General features: G+C 31.0%; 3 protein-coding genes across 3 annotated transcripts in view; 2 read left to right on the top strand and 1 right to left on the bottom strand.

Moving 5' to 3' along the window:
• LOC125817917 (cytochrome b561 and DOMON domain-containing protein At5g47530) overlaps nt 1–21,500 on the top strand; it is a 28,281-nt gene that overhangs the window by 4,766 nt on the left and 2,015 nt on the right. The window lies entirely within an intron of this gene.
• On the top strand, nt 154–4,071 carry LOC125817914 (inositol transporter 4). The gene is made up of 7 exons (XM_049497418.1): nt 154–230; nt 891–1,094; nt 1,534–1,604; nt 1,696–2,031; nt 2,127–2,234; nt 2,354–2,965; nt 3,434–4,071. Exons 2-7 carry the CDS (start codon nt 962–964, stop codon nt 3,905–3,907), a joined length of 1,734 nt encoding a protein of 577 aa, XP_049353375.1. The 5' UTR covers nt 154–230; nt 891–961; the 3' UTR covers nt 3,908–4,071.
• On the bottom strand, nt 7,978–10,593 carry LOC125817916 (U-box domain-containing protein 4). Its single transcript, XM_049497420.1, has 2 exons — nt 9,160–10,593; nt 7,978–8,490 (listed from the first exon to the last, which is right to left on the bottom strand). The coding sequence occupies exons 1-2, from the start codon at nt 10,471–10,473 to the stop codon at nt 8,428–8,430; spliced, it is 1,377 nt and encodes a 458-aa protein (XP_049353377.1). The 5' UTR covers nt 10,474–10,593; the 3' UTR covers nt 7,978–8,427.

Raw genomic sequence — 21,500 nt, 5'->3', positions numbered from 1 at the left:
TAAATTAATTGTGATATTTCTTCAATAATTAAGAGGATAAACATATAATAAAATCTTAATCAGATTTGAGTTTGACTCAAAATTTCTGTTCCTTTTAGACTTGAGTTTTACACATATAATTATATATATCTACAAAACTTCACTTTATATCTTATCATCAAAGTAGAAAAAAAGAGTGTGGACTCTCTTTCAGAAAAAAATTGGAAAAAAACGTGACAACTTGACTTAAGGTACTGTTTTTTTTTTAATGGTTTTTTCTTGTAGTAATTCTCAATTCCAATTGTTATTGCTGTTTTTTTATACAATAAATTTGTAATTTTGGGCTCTGTTTTTTTTGTGTCCATTTTTTTTTTTGTTTTGTTGATTCTGCATGATTGTATAATGTATTTTGATTTGATTTGATTTCATAGGTATCTTTGTTTATTTCTCTGGAAATATAATTCTAGAAAAGAGAATCAAATGGTGTTTTTTTGTTAATATATAGTAATAAAGTTAGAATTTTTTGTCAATTTTTGCTTTTATAAAATTGGTATTAACTGTTTTTGCTTTGTTTTTGGATAAGTTGGAATATGAATTGTTTAATAAGTATATCCATTGTAGAAATTGGTGATATTTTTGTGCTAAAGGTTCTCTTTTGTTCCTCTCATAAGCACATATCTTGGCCCGTTACCTGCATTAGAGTCTGACTAATTTGCATTCTCCTCGAGCAATGCCCATTCGTGGTAAAAGAATTTCCTTGTTTGATCAATTATTAGATCACGAATCTTACTTTTTTTGGTCCTAGTGCTACTTTTTTTGTGCAATTTGTATTAAAGAAAGGAATTTGATGCTTTGTATTGGATAATGTATGTGATTTAGAGTATTTGAAGGTGAGTTTTTGTTGTTGGCAGAGTAATTTGCTGTGAAGATTTCTCTTGTGAAAATTCTTTTTGAGTAAAGTAGAGAACTAGATTGAGATACTATGGAGGGTGCTCCTCACAAAGCTGCGAAGACGGAGTTTACAGAATGTTGGAGGACTTCATGGAAAACGCCTTACATTATGCGTCTCGCCTTTTCTGCTGGTATAGGAGGGCTGTTGTTTGGTTATGATACTGGTAAAAGACAACTCCTTTTAGTACTTTCTTGTTTTTATAGCGGAGAATTTCGCTAATGGTGTTCAAGATTTAGTATGTATGTATATAAAAGTGATATTTGACCTATATATAGAAAGTCGTATTCTGCCACTGGGTGGTCAATTGGTCACTCTTCGTAGGCTGTTTGGTTATGATACTGCTATAAGGCTACTTGCTTACTGACTTTCTAACTACCAGTGGCGAAGTTAAGAATTTCGCTTAAGGTATTGGATATTTAGTATATATGTATATAACAAGTGATATTTGACCTAAATACACTGAATAATTTTCCGATAGATGTGGTTAACTGTGCACCCTTCACGGTCTGTAGCTCCGCCCGTTTTCAACACTATGTTGTTAGTACAGTTTCTTGTCATTTTTTTTCAAAAGTTTGGCTTAATGTTATTTTCTTGGAAACCAGGTGTGATATCTGGTGCATTGCTTTATATTCGGGATGATTTCAAATCTGTTTATAAGCATACTTGGTTGCAAGTAAGTAGTTTACTCTGGTTTATAAATTAAATCAATTTGATGATATCGTGAAAATGAATTTAACTCGGGCTGTTTCCTCATAACTATGTAGGAAACCATAGTAAGTATGGCTGTTGCAGGGGCAATTTTCGGGGCAGCATTTGGTGGATGGTTCAATGACAAGTATGGTCGGAGAAAATCGATTCTTTTAGCAGATATCTTGTTCTTTATTGGTGCGATCGTCATGGCAGTTGCCCCGGCACCTTGGGTGATAATTATTGGAAGAGTACTCGTCGGTTTAGGAGTTGGAATGGCTTCTATGACTTCACCTCTTTATATATCAGAAGCTTCCCCAGCTCGGATTAGAGGAGCTTTAGTTAGCACGAATGGTCTGCTAATTACGGGAGGACAGTTTCTAGCTTATCTTATCAACTTAGCATTTACAAGGGTAATTATACACGTTGAATCTCTTTTGCAGTTTTTTAGTCCAATGGAAATGTTCTTTTTTCGGAATGTTTTAACTGATTGTTGATCACATTTTAGACCAAAGGAACTTGGCGATGGATGCTTGGCGTAGCTAGTATTCCTGCTCTTGTTCAATTTATCCTAATGCTGTCTCTGCCCGAGTCACCCCGATGGTTGTATAGAGCGGTAGGCCTATCGCCTCTTTAAGTTTCTTTTTAGCTGATATTTCAAAGACACGTTTGTCTAGTAGATTCTATTGTCATTGCCATGATTAATTTGTACATGTCCGTTGACGTTTTCTGCAGGACAAGAAAGATGAAGCTAGGGCTATCTTAGAGAAGATTTATCCTGCTCATGAAGTCGAAGACGAGATGAAAGCATTGGAGACTTCCATTGAAGTAGAGAAGGCTGATGAAGATTTCCTTGGGGGTGGTGTGTTTTCAAAAGTCAAGAGTGCTTGGAGCAACACTATTGTTCGCCGGGGTCTCTATGCTGGTATTACAGTCCAGGTGGCACAACAATTTGTCGGAATCAACACGGTCATGTACTACAGTCCTACTATTGTGCAACTGGCTGGATTTGCTTCTAACAAGACAGCTTTAGCTCTCTCGCTCATAACGTCCGGTCTCAATGCTGTGGGCTCCATTATCAGTATGTGTTTTGTCGATAGGTACGGAAGAAGAAGGTTGATGATTGTCTCCATGTTTGGTATCATAACGTGCCTAGTGGTATTGTCCGTGCTCTTCATGCAAGCTTCTATACACTCCCCACGAATCAGTGCTTTCGAATCCAACCACTTTGGATCAAATTCCACATGCTCGGCGTTTCTAAATGCTCCAGGAGCATCGTCCTGGAACTGTATGAGTTGCTTGCAGGCTTCCTCAGATTGTGCTTTCTGCTCTAATGGAAACAACAAAGTAAGTTTTTTGTTGATTCTGTCGTTATACATTGCAATTCTTATCTGTTTCCCTTTCATTATTGAATCCATATAAAATATGTCAATGCTTGAAAATATACGAAGTAAACGTCAGTTTGAAACATGAAGTAAAGGTTTAGAACCTGACATTCCCAAACTCAAATCAGCCTACAAGTCAAGTTTGTGACAATAGGCCAATACTGCTAACGCTAAATCTTGCATCGGCATCTTGCATTTATTGCATTGCTATTCATTGTTCGTTCATCCGAGGGTCAACTGGAAACAACCTCTCTACCTACCTTCTCAAGGTAGGGGTAAGGTCTCCGTACACACTACCTCCCCAGACCCCACCTGTGGGATTACATTGGATTTTTTGTTGCTGTGTTGTTGCTAATTGCATTGCATTTTCATGCTTGGCCTTCTTTTTGCGTATCTACTATTGGTACTGACGGTAACTTTCTGTGATCAGTATCATCCTGGTGCATGCTTAGCTCTGAATGACAACGTTAAAGGTTTATGTCGATCAGAAAAACGTGAATGGTTCACTAAAGGTTGTCCTAGCAAGTTCGGGTTCTTTGCAGTGATGCTTCTCGGTTTGTACATCATATCCTACTCTCCTGGAATGGGAACAGCCCCGTGGATCGTTAACTCTGAGATATACCCCTTAAGATACAGAGGCATTGGTGGTGGGATCGCGGCTGTCTCCAATTGGGTATCCAATCTTATTGTTAGTGAGACGTTCTTGACGTTAACGGAGGCAATTGGCTCAGCTGGTACATTTCTTCTATTTGCTGGATTCTCAACAATTGGTTTAGTAGCCATATACTTTCTGGTACCTGAAACTAAAGGCCTACCATTTGAGCAAGTTGAAAAAATGCTTGAGAAAGGCTATAAACCGAAATTTTTTCGCAAGAAAACAGGCGAAAAAGCCGATACGAGCTAAGTTTAGTTTAGTCCATAATCTTAATTAGTGTGTAATTTGTGTCTGATTATGGTGAAAAATCTCTGATTATTTAGTTGATTTATACAGTATAAGATGATCAGAGAGTATAAATATCTTGGTTTCTCAATTAGAGATTTTATATATGGTACATTTTTTCTTTTTTAGACAAGAATGTTCTTGATAGTCATTTTCATTTTTCAAACTAATTTTTTTTATGTCCTTTTGATTTCTTTTTCTTAGTTCTTTTCTCTGTTTAAAAAGTAATGGTTACAAATTTACAATTATTTTGCGTAACGGTTTAGTAAATGACCTTCATTTTATTTGCAAAACTTATGTAACCATTTTCTTATTTCTAATATGGAAAAGGCTCAAATATGTCATTGAACTTTTAGAAAAGGCTTATTTATGTCATCCGTTAAAAGTTTGGCTCATTTATGCCATTGCTGTTAAAGAAAAGGCTCATCCATGCCATTTTTTTAAACTTTGGTTTTGCAAAACCATTTTTTACACACCAAACATGGTTTAACACTTTTCTATTGGGTGTTTTTGGATCAAATGTACATTTTTTGCTTCTAAATCCTTAAGAACACCAAGAACACATAAAGAACATTAACAATTCCCAAATTTCAAACTTATTCAATTCTTCATGAATCGCCTCAAATTTCAAGAGTAGTTTCGCTCCGAGCTAGATACCAAAACTCAATTTCTTTTAAGCTCGAATTCAACCTAACTCAACAAGACCCAATTGAAATTTCTTCAAAGTTTCAAAACTTGAACATTCTTTAATGGTAGATTCTCCAAAACTTCAATCATTTGAAATTTTGAACATAAACTCAAAAAACACTAGTCAACAAAGATCTAATGTTAAAAACAAAAATCAAAGCAAATTTTGAAATTTTGAGACTGATTTTCGTTTTTTGGAATATATTTTTTAAATATGGGTGAATTTTTTGAACTCTGCAAATGATTTTAGAATTTTTGTTTTTTTTTTTAAAAAGAAATTAATGGTGTAGCCGAAATTTGAGATGATTTCGTAAAGAAATGAAGATGTTGAAAATTTTGGAGTTGTTTATGTTCTTCATGTGTTCTTGGTGTTTTTAAAGAAAAACAAGCAAAAAGTATACATTTGATCCAAAAATTCCAATTAAAAAGTGTTAAACCATGTTTGGGGTATAAAGAAATGGTTTTGCAAAACTAGAGTTAAAAAAATGGCATGGATGAGCCTTTTCTTTAACAGCAATGACATATATGAGCCAAACTTTTAACGGATGACATAAATGAGCCTTTTCTAAAAGTTTGATGTCATATTTGAGCCTTTTCCCTTTCTAATAAGATTTTTAGTCAGAAAGGACAAAATTTAAGTGTTATTTTTTAAATAACCAAATGCTTATAAGAGACAATTTAGATGGGCCAAAAATTAGTTCAAGCCCATGTATTTTTGGGCCGGATTTAAGATAAAATGGTAGCATTTTGCAAGCAGCCACTTTTTCAGCTATATGATTTTTACTAATATGAATTTGCATAGCGTAAAATCAGACTAAATGGAGTGGTTTCACCTAATCAAAATTCGACAACTTAGACAATCACACAAAAGCTTAACAATAACATATTCAGTGTAATCTCATAGATGAGGCATTATGAGGATAGAGTGTATGCATATCTTAAGGTAGGGATAAAGAAACGGTTTTCAAAAGACTCTCAACTCAAGTAACACACATTAAAATAATTTTACTAAGTAAAACACAAATGTAAAATACCAAAAGTCAAATAATGTGATAATCGAAGTGCTACTAATACTGATATAGAAGGAGAAACGGGTAATGTGCACCAAACCACCACAAAGCCTATTCTGCACAAAAGCAAGACAACACTCAACTGTCAACTAACATTCTATCATAATTTGTGACCTTCATAACCTCCCATCTAAGATCATATTCTCGATAAGCTGAAGATGCGCCGAATCACAAAAAAGCTTATTAGTAGAAGAAAAGGGTATTATTTAGTTAAATAATTGAGAGAAAAATTGAAAGATATAGGAGGGAAATAATGATCCATCCAAACATCAAGACAAATGACAAGCTGTTTGTGTTGAGCCAGCTAATGCATTTTATCATAATAAAAAGGGACAATGTCTACTATTTTTTACCAAACAAGGTAATCTCTGGTGGGGTTGGTGGCTGCCATTATTATTCATCATATATAAAATCTCTGTGCTTGCACTAAAACCCTTTCTTTCTAGGACCCTACCCTACACATCCTTCAATCCCCTTTGCCAAATATAAAAGTACTCCTAAATCCTACCAATAGTTATCTGTCCGTTCGGTTGTTCGAAATCTTCAAAAGTAATCCTGCATAGAAAGATATGACCTAGTGGTCAAATGAGTTAGAGAATCATCAGATCTCAGGTTCAAATTCTAGTAAAAGCAAAAGCTCTTAATGATTTCTTCCATTATGTCCAAGTTTTAGTGGACAAGTTACACTATAGATAATCCGAACAACACGATTATCAAATTCGACATGAGCACAAACATTTTTGAGAGATCCTAGCAAAAACATATATTAAAAGACCATCCAATTCTTCAACTTCTTCGAACATTTCATTTTTCATCTTAGCTTCCCCCATACCTCTCTATAGAAGTGAAGAGCAAATTAATAGCATGTGACTATAAAACCTACGAGAACAAAATCTCTTAGTAATTGATAAGGCTAAATTAAATGCTACATATTATACCTTATTTAAAACTTTACCATATTTTCATAAACCAAATAACTTGTACCTAGCTTCTCTAGCTAGGCATTTTGATTCTATGAACTATCAAGGCATATGGCCACAGACCACTTACACTAGAAATAAAAGCATTGTCCTTCAATAGTCTCCAATAAGGAGACCAAAACTACCCCTCAGAATTACTTCTGAGATTCATATAGTTGATCATAGCTTGTTTAGAATTGCAACGCGCTTGAATACCTCTCTCGGTACACCTTATGGGAGAAGGGAGCAGGAACAATAATGAAAAGGAGTGAGGTCCAAGTCATTTCAGTGACTTATCAGCTAACAGTTTCAGATCAGAGCATGCCAAAACTTTAAAAGAAAAACATAATGATTTCAAAAGAGGAATTATATAGGACCACATAGCACATGAGGGGTGGGGATGGAGGATGCTCAAAGGTCACAAATTGATTAAAGAATGGGCTCAATATGAAGTCTCGGGTTCAAATTTCAATACAAACAAACCTTGTTGACACGATTAGGTGATGTTTGTATTGGTTTAAACTTACAAATCTCTCGTAAAATTAGTCAACGTACGCAAGTTGAGCTAAAACACCACGATTACTTAAAAATTATCATGAAAAAAGGGGTCAAAGGTGGGAGGACCAATAAATGGTTAGCTAACCAACTAAATATAAACCCACCTTAATTGACTAAATTCTAAGCAAATCTTGCCAGCTAAAAGTCACTCAGTAACATAAGACAGAGACAAAGATGAGCGTAGAAGCCTCTTTATTCTTTAATAATCATTTAGTATTCAAAATTTACTGACTTGATAAATTTGTATCGCGTATTACTTTTTAAACAAGAAGAACCACCCCTATTAGAAATTTCTTTGCTCAAACCCAAGACTTCAAATCTCAAACTCGAGACCTTTGTAAGAGTATCTGGATGGTGGACAAAAATCTAAAGATACACTATTTCAACAAGAATGGTACAAAGTCCAGTGGGGGGAGGTGGGGTTTCTTTTGTACAACTTCTATTAAAACCAAACACAAGCATCTGATGCTCACTTGTGCATAGAGAGCTACAAAATTCTTGAAATTTCTGATGTTCACATAGCATGAAAATATCTCACAAATGACCAAATATGTTGCTCCAAACAAAAAACAACATAACCATTATAATCCAACCAAGACCCATCTGAGGATGATAAAGTATACGCAAACCTTACTCCTACCTCAAAGGTAGAGAGGTGGTTTTCGATATACCACCGCTCAAGAAAAAACAGTTCAAAGCAATCCAGAAAAAGAAGTAATGAAAGTACAAGAAACAACCGATAGTAACAGAAATCGAACTATAAGAAACTAAAATATGTTGCTTCATACACTTGGCATATATTCATATTCAAGAAGAGGGGAAAAACAACTTCTAGCATACTATGCTAGTTGATATTCACACACTAAAAATCAAGAAAATTAGTAACCTTTCTACAAGAACTTGGACCTCACAAACAAAACTAGAGGATTTTAACCCAAATTCTCACCAAACCAAAAAGAAAACAATAAAACTAGGCAAACAACCATCTGCTCCCACAAAAACCAGCACCAGTTAATACTTAAAGAGGGCCATAAAGAACCCCTCCTCTAAATACCTAGTCAAAAAAAGGTCAGTTTTTCCTCACTAGCTTCTCATATAATTTTTTTATTTAATAGAACACTCTGTACAAACTCTTAAAAACACTTGTTCCTATACACAGAACAAAACCATTACAGTAGAAATACCAGTCTAAAACTACAATTTTTCACACTCAAGGAGTTGAACTTGAAGCTTCTTGTCTTGGTTCTCTCAAGTATCCTAGTAGTGTTTCTGCCTGCAAGAAGAAGAAAAAACCAAAACATTAAGGTCTTTCTATTACATGAATAGACTCAGAATAATACAACTTTCATTTCTTGGACCAAAAATGCATAAGCAGACTACAACATCACTGTCATTGAAAGCAACATTGCAGCAGTATTTGTTCCATACGTTACTGCAACTACAACAACATACTCAGTGTAATCCTACGAGTGAGATCTAGGAAGGGTAGAGAATACTCAAACCCAAACCATACAATTGTAATCTCAAAAATATCACTTTCTTTCTTTCTTCATTTCTTGGACATCCCCCCTCCCCCCACATACCCATCTTCCAAAACTCATATATCAAATTATTGAGACACACCATATGACATGTTTATGATTATACAAGTTCAAACTTGTCATAATAGCCATTAAAAATTCAATCTTTAATCCAAACTTTAACCCCTTAGTTAACTACTGGTATAACTTAGCAACATTCATAACCAATTGCAATAATCATTAGTAATAATTTGAAAGATACTACAGGTTCTTTACTAGGACTAATACTAAATTACTAACGCCATAAAAATTCAGTCTTTAAACAATAGTAAACAATACATGTTGTTTACTAACACGAGTACGTCAATATTTCTGAAGAGTCCGAGCAACATAGGTGGTAAATCAAGAATTCAAAAACTCACCTTGTGTTTAGCTTTAGCAGTACCATTCTGAGACAAAGCAACAAGAGGAGGAATTCCACCTTCTCTAACAAGAAGCCCTCTGTTCCTAACACTATCCATACAAAGCTGCAACAATGTCAACACAGCAAATTCTCTTCCTTTATCAGAACTATCTTCAATAGCTTCAACAAGTGCAGCAATTCCACCTTCTTCAACAATCGCTTCTTTCCCCGAATCAATCCCAGTTAATAAACTCAAAACAACCATAGCTTTTTCTGCTAAACCATTTCCTTGTTCACCAACAAGTCCAACAAGTGGCTTTACTGCACCAGCACTAATAGCTCTTTCTTTATTCAATTTCACTGAACAAAGTTTGTAAAGTGTTGTTAATGCATCCTTTTTCCCTCTATTTGTTCCATTTATAAGTAAACATACTAATGGTGGAATAGCACCACAAGCACCAATTGAAAGCTTGTTTTCATCAATCAAAGCTAAGCTTAATAACCCACAAGCAGCGTTCTGTTTCGAGGTGTCGGTGCCGGTTTTCAGAACGTAAATTAACGATTTTATAGCTCCTGAGGAAGTGATTAAAACCTTATTCGGCTCGTGAAGCGAAAGATTTAAGAGTGCTGTAACTGCGTGTTCTTGTGTCCATGGATCCGTACACCGGAGAAGCGGTATAAGCCCCGGAATTGCACCGGATTCTCCAATTAACGCTCGATTATCAGCTCGATTCTTCGCTAATAGTCTTAATTTAGCTGCCGCTGATCTTTTCACTGCAACAGATGACGAATGTAAGCTGTCAACGCAAAGTTTCACCGTCGGTTGAAGATCCTCCGGCGAGATACTCTCGATTATCTCCGTTGAAAACTTCTCCCTTTCTAGAAACCCTAAACAGGGTTCGGGTTCAGGTTCGGATTTAGAATTCGGGTTCTGGGTTAATACCAGATCCGAAACAGGAACACTTGCTAACCTCTGTAACTCGCCGGAGATATCACTACTACAAGCTGAGAAATCACTGAAAGCTTGAGAAAGTTGTAGATAATCTTCATCGGAAGAAGAACCTTTGCTATTCACCGGAGGCTTCTTCGCGAGCTCACCTAGACGAATATCGATAACAGAATCTGTCATGTTCTCAGAAATAGCGCCGGAATGTTCAGAACCAGAGCAATCAGTACGGAAAATAGTTGACCGGATAGTTCTCATAGAACGACCCATTGAACGGTTGATTTTAATGGAAGACGGCGGTGGGGTGTAGTAATAAGGCCGTGTTTGGCCAAAATGGGCACTATTAGAAACACTGTTATGAGAATGAGAATCTTCAAGTGAAACCATTTTTTCTTGTGAATCACAAACCGGAGAAGAAGAAAAGATTGCAATTTGTAAAATGGGTTTTCTTTAAGATGATAATTTCATTGTTTAACAGTAAGCTTTAATGGCGGATTTTGAGAGGAGAGCTTTGAAGAAATGATAAAAAAAATGGCGGATTTTTATAGGAAGAGTGGATTTGGTGGCTATGGTTTTTTTTAGATTTTGTGCTAAAATAACATGCCCGTCTTGTCTATTTAACATCACAACCATTTTTTTTTATTATTAATTATTAAGTATTAAAAATAACTGAATTTTGCTCGCTATAATAATACAATAACTTCGTTCATGTTTGATCATAAATTTTAAAAATTCAATCATCAAATATTTTAAGTTCTACAAAATTTGCTCAAATCGATTTTTGAAATTTGAAACTTTCACGATAATACTCCCTCCGTCCCTATTTACTTGTCCATATTTCCTTTTTTAGTTGTCCCTATTTAGTTGTCCATTTTGACAAATCAAGAAAGGACAACAAATTTTTTCCTATTATACCCTTATTTACACTTCTTGAAAATTGTAAAAGTGTATGTTGTTTCCCTCCAATTTATTTCACTTGAATTCAAATAAGTGGTTGTAATTTTGAAGTGAAAAGTTGTCATAAGGGTAAAATTGTAACTTCACTGTGCTAATCATTGTTGCCTTAATCTGTGTGCCATTTCTAAAGTGGACAACTAAAAAGGGACGGAGGGAGTAACAACAACAATAATAATATATTTAGTGAAATCTAACTAAATAAAATCTGAAAAAGAATAAAATATACACAAAATTCATTACTACCTTACGAAAGACAAAAAGTTTTAGAACTTTCACAAAATTTCAAAGTTTATAATCAAAACTCAAAAGGGAACTAAATGGTACCTTCCTACTTAATTTAAAGGTTTCCCCATGGGTAAGTAGGGGAAGTTAGAGTAAAAGTAATAATAAGATTGCGGTATGATAATAAGTATTTTTTTATTTTTAACAAAAGTTTTATATTTGAGCTGTCTGATTATAAAGTTATATTAATTAGGAAGCGTTTTATCCTCCGATATGAATTGAAAATTTAAATTTAATCAAAATTTTAACACGTACAGGAAACATTGGAAGGAGAAAAAGAAGAAGAAAAGGGCTGTGATATTAGCAGCTTGCTTTTTGTACAGTAGGTGTTTTTGAGTCGGTGAAGAAGAATGAAATGACGTCGTACCACTCAATTAAGTCACTCTCATTTTCCATGGACCAGTTTATTTTTCAAATTTACCAAAATTATAATCATAATGAATAACTACTTATTTACTGAAAGCAAATTTAAAGAAAATTATTCTACACTTTTTAACCAATAAAATAATTTTTTAAAAAGCTTTAGTCAAAGCTAATCTTTTAATCATTAATTAAAAGACTTTATATTTAATGTACATTAATACTATAGGATAATTTATTCAATTATTATTAACTCGATATTAAACTCAGATGTTGATAATCCTACATTGATAGGTTAAATGACAATTTACCTTCTTATATATAGAACGATACTCGGAAAAATAGAAAATTATACTATTTACATAAGATTAAAATTATTTTATATATAAATATATAATAAATGTGTTAATATTTCATCGTTTAATTTAAGTGAGTAAAAAGAGTGAATAAATAGGTTAAAAAGATTCTTAAGACAAAAATCAAGTAAGCTATTATAATTGGTATGTTATATTTAATTGACACGTGTTGACAACTTGTAATACAGTGTCCTCTTCGTGTTTATTAACGATCAAAAATAGACTACCGACGCAAGCTAACACATATACGGTTTTATTTATTTATTTAATTTTATATAAATTTAAATATATATATTTATTCAAAATTGAAGAATATTATAACAATTAAAGTCAAATTAAATTATATATATTTATATTTATAACACCAAGCAAATACGATATAAATTTTGTTGAAATTTAATTTTAAAATATTTCATCGTATTCAACGTAAGCAAAATATATAAGTACTCCATGCAGGAGAGAGTGTACTGTATACGTAATTTTCAAGAAATTTTGTTCATTCTGTACACGTGGTGGCAGGCTGGAGACCGGCTATTTATGGATTCTTGTGCTTTTTTAAAAAGAAAAATATATAAATAAAGAAATAAAAAGTACATAAAATACAGTATAGTATAAATTACAGTGTACTATATGTTAGTTCAAAGTTTATCAAATGTACATACATTTACTTGTCATTTTTTCAATTTGTATTAGAAAAAGGGAAAAAATAAAATACCTACTACTACTAGAATAAAAAGTTTAAGATGTTAAAGTTAATATACTAAATATGTAAAAGTTACTAATAATTTTAAATTTAATATGTTTAAAGAAATAAAATTTTAAATTCATAAATCGTGAATGTCTTTTATCTCTTATCAAAGCTAGAATTTTAGCTTAAAAGAAAGCTAGTTCAATGTATCTTTTGTTTTCTAATTACAACTACAACAAGCTATGGAGCTTTAATTATAATTATTATCAAAATATATGTTTTGTATATTTCAATTAAAAATAAGTAAATAGTATATAAAACTCAATAACATAGTGCATAGAAAGTTCTTCTTGCTTGATTCTTTTTGCCAACTTATTAGTCAAAAGAACAAACTTCATTATATTATAATAAATAGTACTTAAAAACTCTTTGTATTATTAAAATAATAATTAACCAATTTTACATATATCTTTGTCTCCTAGCACTTAAAATCATTAGAAGATAAACATGGATAGTCCAAATTATTATTATTATACATAAAAAAAAGTAATCAGATACTTTATAAACATTCTAGGAACCTTTATTAGAATTTTTTGGCATATAATGGAATAAAAAAATTAAATAAAACCTATAGTTTAATAGATTATAATTGAACCATAGGATAATGCCAATATTTGGTCTCAATTGCTTTTATTTAGTTTTTTTATTAGTGATTTGTTCTGTTCAAATGCAACATCGGTGAGTTGTTTACCAACTTAATCACAAATTTGTATGACTAATTAATTAGATAGAAAAAATAAAAGATTATGTTGTCCCGTATTTTAATATATATTGTCCCACAAGGAATCCATTAAACATTAGGGTTAGTAAATCACATTAAGGTTTGACATGTCAGAGATGTTAATTATGTGTACTTTGGGGAATCTAATTAGAAGAGAAGCTAATTATGTGTACTTTTGGAAATCTAATTAGAACTAGAGTAGTCAAATTAATTTAGATTAGCATCATATAGAGGCCAGTAAAATGATAAGTCAATAGTGTTAAATACGTGGATTGAACTGTATTAGAGTTAAAATTGAGTAAATTAATAAAACAAATGAATTATTAAGCCGTTCAAAGGTTACTTGGGCAGAGATGGAATAGATCAATAATTAAGATGAGCATAAGCAATGGATTGTCTATCTAGCTCAACTATTATAAAGTTTTAATTTTTCTATTTGTTTAAAGTTATAATGAGAGTTCTTATAAGTTAATTTGAGCTACATATTTAGAAAGCTCAATCTAATTTTTAAAATAAGTTTGAATTGAAAGAGTAAAAAATATCGAGTTAATAAATGAGTAGTTCATTAACCAACTCAAACATAAGTGAGTTGCGTGAGACATATTTCTGTGAGCTAATTTTGCCGGAAAGCGGCTTCAAAGGTGGAGCTAGAATCTTGAGTTTATGGGTTCTAAATTTTTAAAAAAATTAAGTGAGTTCTTGATAAACTATTCATACATATTAAGTGATTTTTTATAGTACAAACACATGATTTGCGTCAAAAGTAACTGAATTCAGTCAAATTCGTAATTAGCATACTAGTTCCACCCCTGAACGCCTTCTAACTAAAGTTCTTCCATTTTCAAAATTAAAACAAAATCGAAATCTATGATTGAGAGCTGGGAATATCCACCCAATTCTACCACTCACCTTAGGGGTGAAATAACCAAATTTACTACTCTACTAAGGTAAATGAGGTGATAAGAAGAAAAAACCCAAAAAGGTTTAGTGCAATTTACCATGATTATGACTATCACTTTGGTGAAAAGGATAAAAACATGTAAACGTGGTAATACTCCTACCCTTTTAAAGTGGTATTAGTAAATTAGTGGAAGTGATCAAGATCATAATTACCACCCAACTAAAAAGATTTTTATAAAGATTAAAAGATTTTGACTTAGCAAGTACATAGTACATGTGTGAACTTGATTACTTAATTAGTGGAAGTAATCATCACTACTTTAAGCTAGTCTTAAGTTAGTTTTCCTACACGAAAGCAAGAAACTTTATGTTACTATGTTGTAATTAGTGGCTATGATATTCTTGTCGCAGTTAAACTAGGAATATCTATTATTATTTTGATTTTCTATTCGGTGATCACTCGTATATATTGAACTTCAACTAATTTGAATTTTCTCATTGCAAGTTTCGTTTCTTAAGAGCGAATTTTTCTATTTCCAAGATTCATATCTGAAATTTCTAAGTAAAGAAAGAATTTCAACTATCTCACAATAATCTACGTCGATAATCTAGGATTTATTTTACGAGGTCAATGATGGCTCTTTTGCTCCACTTATATAATGTTTTCTTGTATTTATTCACTCATAGAATATTGGAGATCTTCTTATCTTTGGTGGTCCTAATGATGATTTTTAATTTTAAACGTGTAGTTTGCACAAATAAATATCTTTAGTGTTGATATTATTTAAATTACGACTTCTTTTTTTTAATAAAAAAAATACAAAAATAATTTCGCTGTGAAAATCACAGAAAATAATTTTTAACTGTTTAATTAAACTCAAACCTTCAAAAATAAATAGATTCATTTTGTCCTTTTCAACAATCAAACTAAATATTAGTATATAAAATTAGTCATCTTTCCATAAAAAGATCATGAAACTCTACTTTTTTTCTCTTAGTTTTTGTTTTGATTTAATCCTTTTTAATATTAGTTAGTCTTATACAAGATAATTATTATTGCTGCCATTGTCATTTGTCAAGATTACGTACTTATAATGTATTTCTTTTATTTTACTTAATCTCTACTATCACAGTCTTAGCCCTAAGGTATTATAATTAATTAATGTCATAACGTAATTAATGTTATACAGCTAATTTTAAGGCAATTTTATTATTAAAATACACGTCATGTTTTTCCCAATTTGCACAAAAAAAAAAGAGAGAAAAAAGGCACCTTTTTTTTTGTGTATGAGTCTAGTAAAGTAGACTTTGTTTTAGCAAACGGTTGTTGATACTATAATAATATATTTAGTGTAATTTTATAAATACAAGATCTAAAATGAGTAAAGTATAATATATGGAAATTATAGTGATAAACTATTGTTGATCTGTCATTATATGGAATTAACGACGAATTTTTATTATTTCCTATACGTCTTTACAAATATATACTACGGTCTGTGTTTAATCATACCATATATATCTATGTATATATAATATAATAGCAAATTTGTAAGTTGTCATTCAGAGCTTGAATTTCTTATTAAGTTATACTGATATTAATTATATGTTTTTTGAGAGTACGTTTTAGCTAATTAAGTTTAATTAACATTGTTAAGAGTAATGTCACAATCAAAGGATTTTTCCTTATTTTGGAATATTAGAAAATACACCACGCTTTATAGTTGGAGGCAACTAATAATATCCTTTGAAATTATTATAAATCGTTACAATTTGAAAAGCTCATAGACATTTATGTGTATGTATCTTGGATTAAAATACCATTTCACAAAAGTATCGATTCGTAAAAATTAAAAAAATTATAATTTCAATCAATTGATGCTATTTTCCCGTCAACTCTTTGTTAGCTAGTCTGACTGAGCCATTAGCTCTACTAACAAAAATATCTTACGTTAATGTGATTTGATAATGTCTCGATCATACATAAGCTAAATTTAGCTAATACAAATTTATACGTTTAAAATATCTCACACAATTAAGAGTATTCATAAACATTTTTTTTTGTCAAAAGGCCTCCACAATTAAGATTGTTTTATACTATTTAACTTTCAAGTAGTAACTCACTAGTAGAATTAATTTATAAATAATTGGAACTAGAGGTCAAATTTAGATGATTAAAGTAGTTGACCCACTAATATTTGCTGTATACCTATTAGTTTAATTAATACTAGTCTACTAGGTATTTTTAAGTAAATAATATAATAGTATTTCCAATGGATCCTACTTTACGTTTCTTTGGTTTTACACTTTTACTCCAAATATATAATTAAATAAATACTTTCCTTTTATCTTTTTTAATATAAAGTATTTTTTTTCTCATACCACAGTTATTTCTGTTAAGTTAGGTTTACATAAAAGGTAGTATAATATAAAGTACAATCAAACTGGCAAAATCTGATTGTTCTTTCCTCTTTTTTACTTTTTCTCATTTCATCTTTTTTTTTCTATTAATATTAATAAAGCTGCTCTTTATTTTATAAAAAGAATAAAAAGATAAAAGCCAATTCTAAAAAAAGTATGAATAGAATCCAATATTTGATTTTTTTGGGGCTTATTATTGATTCTTCCTCGAAGTTTCATATTTTATTATTATATTATATATAATATATAAGTACAAGAAAATTGTAGAAAAAAGTGCTACTTAATTTATTTATTTATTGCAAAATAAAAATAAAAATGTAGAGACAGATTTGATATTTCATATAGATAGCTCAATAATGGACAAAATAAAATTATTTAGTAGACTTTAGATTCATGTATATACAGCAAGGCAGGATAAGGAAGGGATTGTGTATGGATATATTAAGTTGTGTTTTTTTGTATATTAATTTGTCAGTTTAGATTTGTCCATCCTCACCTGTTGCTAGTCTCAAAGTTCAGTTTATTGTTATGGTACCATAGTAAACTCATCTACGTATGATTTATTCAATATTAAATCCTGATTTATATTGTCACCAGGCGTGCGGAATATAGTATCTCACATAATCGCTTATGATCGAAATAATATTAGATCAATTCTAGTGATATACGTATATAAAATATATTCTTCATTATCAAATTAATTAAGGTTTATTCATTTTTTTAAGGATTTTTTCTTTTGGTTTTCTAATGTGAAAGTGAGAGAATATATACACGCGTGAAAGCAAAGAATATACAATAAAGAATAGTCTAAAAGTGTCCAAATTCATACATGTTTGCAAATGGAGTATATTTTTTTTTACATATATAAGCTTTTATATTTCCACTTTTTAAATCGATTGGTCTGACCGACTTAAAATTTAATTTGATTATCTAAAAAATGTTGAAATTGAATTTTCTTTTTCTAGACAAAGACAATTTCTAGCAATACTTCGAGAAGCTGATTTGAAAATAAAACATTCGCTCCGTGACATGAGGTGGGTCGACCTTTTTAAATAAAAAGAATATAATCAAAAAAACAATTGAATAGTTCCAAAGATAATAGTATGTATGTATTTATATATCATATAAATTTCTTTTTGAATTTTGAGTGTCTAATTTTTAAATTTCATGCTCCAACACTTCGAATTCAAATATTAAAATAGTCACTAAAATGAATAATTGGTATGTGGGAATGCATTATTTTGTCTGTGATATTTTTGTCTATATTAATCTTTTATCATTTACAAAATTTGATCTTAGCTTAGACAAGTTGTTATGCAAAATTGGAACATATATATACCCCATATATATGTGCTGACCAATAATAATACTTACTTGAAAATTAAGGATTTTTTCTTTTTCGATACTTAAAAAAATTAGAACAACTTTTGGGTAAACTATTAAAAGAACTGAGAAGGATAGAAAATGAAAGACGTTTTTTTAGGCACAAATAATTTTCAAATTTTCTCAACTGTGGACAGCCTTGCAAAAATATGACCTCTAAACTTATATCATCATTTAATTTTGGATTATAGTAATACTTGAAAAGGTATTACAAGTCACTTTCTTTCTATAATAATAATAATCTTATTTTAAGTTGGGCACTCAATTAATTTCGTCCATTTTAGTCCGCCAGAAAAAGACGTTATTCATTATCTTTTACTTATTAAAATATTTTTCTTAAAACTTCAATCGTGATTTATGATTACATTTATATTAAGGTTATGAATTTAAGTTAGTTAATATAGTGTTTTTTTAACAAACAATGTAGATATTTGAAGAAGGAAAAATAAATAAGAAATAGATAATGACGAATTAAAAATAATGTAAATTAACACAAGAATATTTTTTAACATATTTTTTAGATTTCACACGCTAGCAAGAAAATTTCACATTTTGTTGATAAATCGCACTTGAAGTGCGCGTTTTATGCCTTTCCTTGTTGTCCTTCTTATAGCATTTATGGAACTACAAATTTGCATATATGCTCTCTTATTAAAGAACTTCACATTATTATTACATCTATTGCACACACTTAATATTTTGTTGTCTCACTTGATCCTCCAAAAATGATTTTTTTTAGCATTTTGAGGATCTGATAAGTGTCTGACATTATTTTTGAAGAATTCAGGCAACATAAAAGTCAATGATCCTTTCTTGCATTTATTTTGTACTCGAATTTGAAAATGATACTCAAATCTTGAGTATTACATGTCTTTGATATTAAATAACATATTATATGAATTGAATTGGTCCAAATAGAACAAAATGATCTATATAGTCGATATCAACTCGATTTTTGCAGGTTATTGGGACCTCGAAGAACTTCATTAAGAAGCCGAGGGACTTATCAACAAAGAGGTGGTTAAAGGCGATAGCATTGGACTCCGATGACTCTTACAGCGCAACAACCATGGTTGATATAAAAGTACCACCATCAACAAGGTGCAAAGTTTTATTCCATCGACGCCCCCTCCAACTTCTGTTAATTACAGAACGACCAAACGAAGAAAAGGAATTCCACATAGGTCCCCAATGGGAGGACTAGTTATAGAATATTAAGTCCTAAACTAATATACACAACATATACAACTTTAGTTCTTACAATTACTAAAAAAAGGCACTACAAGTAATTTTCTTAAACAAGTGGGCTTATTATCTTTTTCATTTACTCTTGGATTGTAGTAATACTTGAAAAGGTATTACAAGTCACTTTCTTTCTATTAATGAAAATAAATAATGATAATAAATAATAATCTTATTTTAAGTTGGGCACTCAATTAATTTGGTCCATTTTAGTCCGCAAGAAAAAGACGTTATTCATTATCTTTTACTTATTAAAATATTTTTCTTGACTTTTTATTTTCTTAAAACTTAAAATGTGTTTGGGACATCTTTTTTTTTTTTTTTTCGTTTTGCTAAAAAAGGAAAATAGTAGGAAATGATTATTATTCAGCTTCCTCTACGATACCTTAATTTATTAGTGGCAAATTTTATCAATGACCTTTTGGTTTCTTGTGGAATATTTACGCAAATAGCTAGCAGATTCACAATTAACTTTTCATAGTCAATATAAGTAAATTATTCCCTGATTATATATGGTTATATGCATATTATATATGCGTATACATATATTATATATCCGCAACCTATTTTAAATTTTCTCAATCGGGTGTGCGGCCATTCAGATTAATTCTTCTTTTGGTCCATTTGAATTTCAATTTTTTGGGCTTTTAGTTGGCCCATTAAAGTACCAGGTGGGTGTTCTTGAATATTTGCACATGTAGTACATTTTGCAGTTTTCAACTTATAGAAAGGTTAGGAAAATATTACAAAAATAGCTACTTTTAAGTTCCGATAATTGAAAAACAAACTACAAGTATTAGAGTTTCAAAATTCACAAGGAATTTCATGGATAATAACCTTTAGTTTGACTTGTGAAATTTGAAATTCCGATACACTCACAAAGACGTGTCGAAAAGTGATTTATGTTCCTCTTTTCAGACCATCATTTAGATCGCATGACGACACAATTATTAGAAGTATGCTATACCATTTTTCCATATTTATAAGTTGTGTCAATATAACACTTGGAAAATACCCTCTTGAAAAATAGTAAGAGTCGAGTCAAATATGGGTCGAGTCATTAAATTAAAGAATTAGATAGAAATGGTTTCAAGAAGATGGGATTTTAGGACAAATGTCAAAATTTCATACAAGTTTAAAAGGTTTAGGTCACCCTTTCATTTGGATGGTTTGTGGAGGGTGGGGGTGGGGGGTGAGGGGGTTGGAGTTTGGTTTGACCTAGCTGTGTCTCACTTGGGTATTATCATGCACCTAACCCAACTAGTTATGTTATATCCCAAATCCACTTAAATTAAATATTCAATTTGTTAAAAAGAGTACAAAATAAGTAGTTAATATAATGAAGTGGTTAAGTCTAAAAGTTGAATAATCAATGAACTTTATTAGTGTTTTTACTGTATGATTTTTGTCTTGTTTATTAAAGAGTGAAGAAAGTGGTTAAGCTTTCCAATAATTAGCCATATAATTATTTTTGACTTTATCTTAGTTATACACAATTTTGCTCTAATTACTATCCTACTTCATCAAGAAAGGTATCTAAAGAGCAAATAAGTTGTTATAATAATACTAGTAAACTTCACTCCATCCCATCTAACTAGATATTCATGATATATACTTCTAATGTCGAATCCGAATAGAAGTAAGGTAATTCAAAATATTGAACTTGCTAAATAGATGAAATATAACCAAAATACATATCTTCTATGAAAGACTGAATCGATCGTTTATTTGAAGAACAATTATGTTTATGTAAGAAGGTAGAAAGAAGAAGTCATTAGCAACTTTTTGTACTTCTAAAACAAATTTATTCTTATTGAAAGATTCTTTCATTTATTTTAAAATTTAATTATCCTTTTCTTCACCTTACTTTAATGAAAATATCAAGTTTAGTGCAATTATAGTTGAATGTTAGACATGTGCAGGTGTGAAATAAAGGGAATTAGTTGTTGAAACAAAGTCAATTGATAAACATCACTTTGACAAGTGCCCTACCCCCCCCCCCCCCCATCCCACCCCACCCCCTACTAAATAATATAGAATCCTT

Source organism: Solanum verrucosum, unplaced genomic scaffold, assembly GCF_900185275.1.
Source record: "Solanum verrucosum unplaced genomic scaffold, falcon-dt-bn FXZP01000254.1, whole genome shotgun sequence".
NCBI classification, from domain to species: Eukaryota; Viridiplantae; Streptophyta; class Magnoliopsida; order Solanales; family Solanaceae; genus Solanum; species Solanum verrucosum.
This window is presented reverse-complemented; position numbering and strand designations above follow the sequence as displayed.

Bases quoted from the DNA above. Each gene is read 5' to 3' on its own strand.
- LOC125817914 (XM_049497418.1), top strand. From the start codon at position 962: ATGGAGGGTGCTCCTCACAAAGCTGCGAAGACGGAGTTTACAGAATGT. The intron at 1,095-1,533 runs GTAAAAGACAAC...CTTGGAAACCAG, and splicing joins GTTGTTTGGTTATGATACTG to GTGTGATATCTGGTGCATTG. The intron at 1,605-1,695 runs GTAAGTAGTTTA...ATAACTATGTAG, and splicing joins ATAAGCATACTTGGTTGCAA to GAAACCATAGTAAGTATGGC.
- LOC125817916 (XM_049497420.1), bottom strand. From the start codon at position 10,473: ATGGTTTCACTTGAAGATTCTCATTCTCATAACAGTGTTTCTAATAGT. The intron at 8,491-9,159 runs GTGAGTTTTTGA...TTCTTCTTGCAG, and splicing joins CTGCTAAAGCTAAACACAAG to GCAGAAACACTACTAGGATA.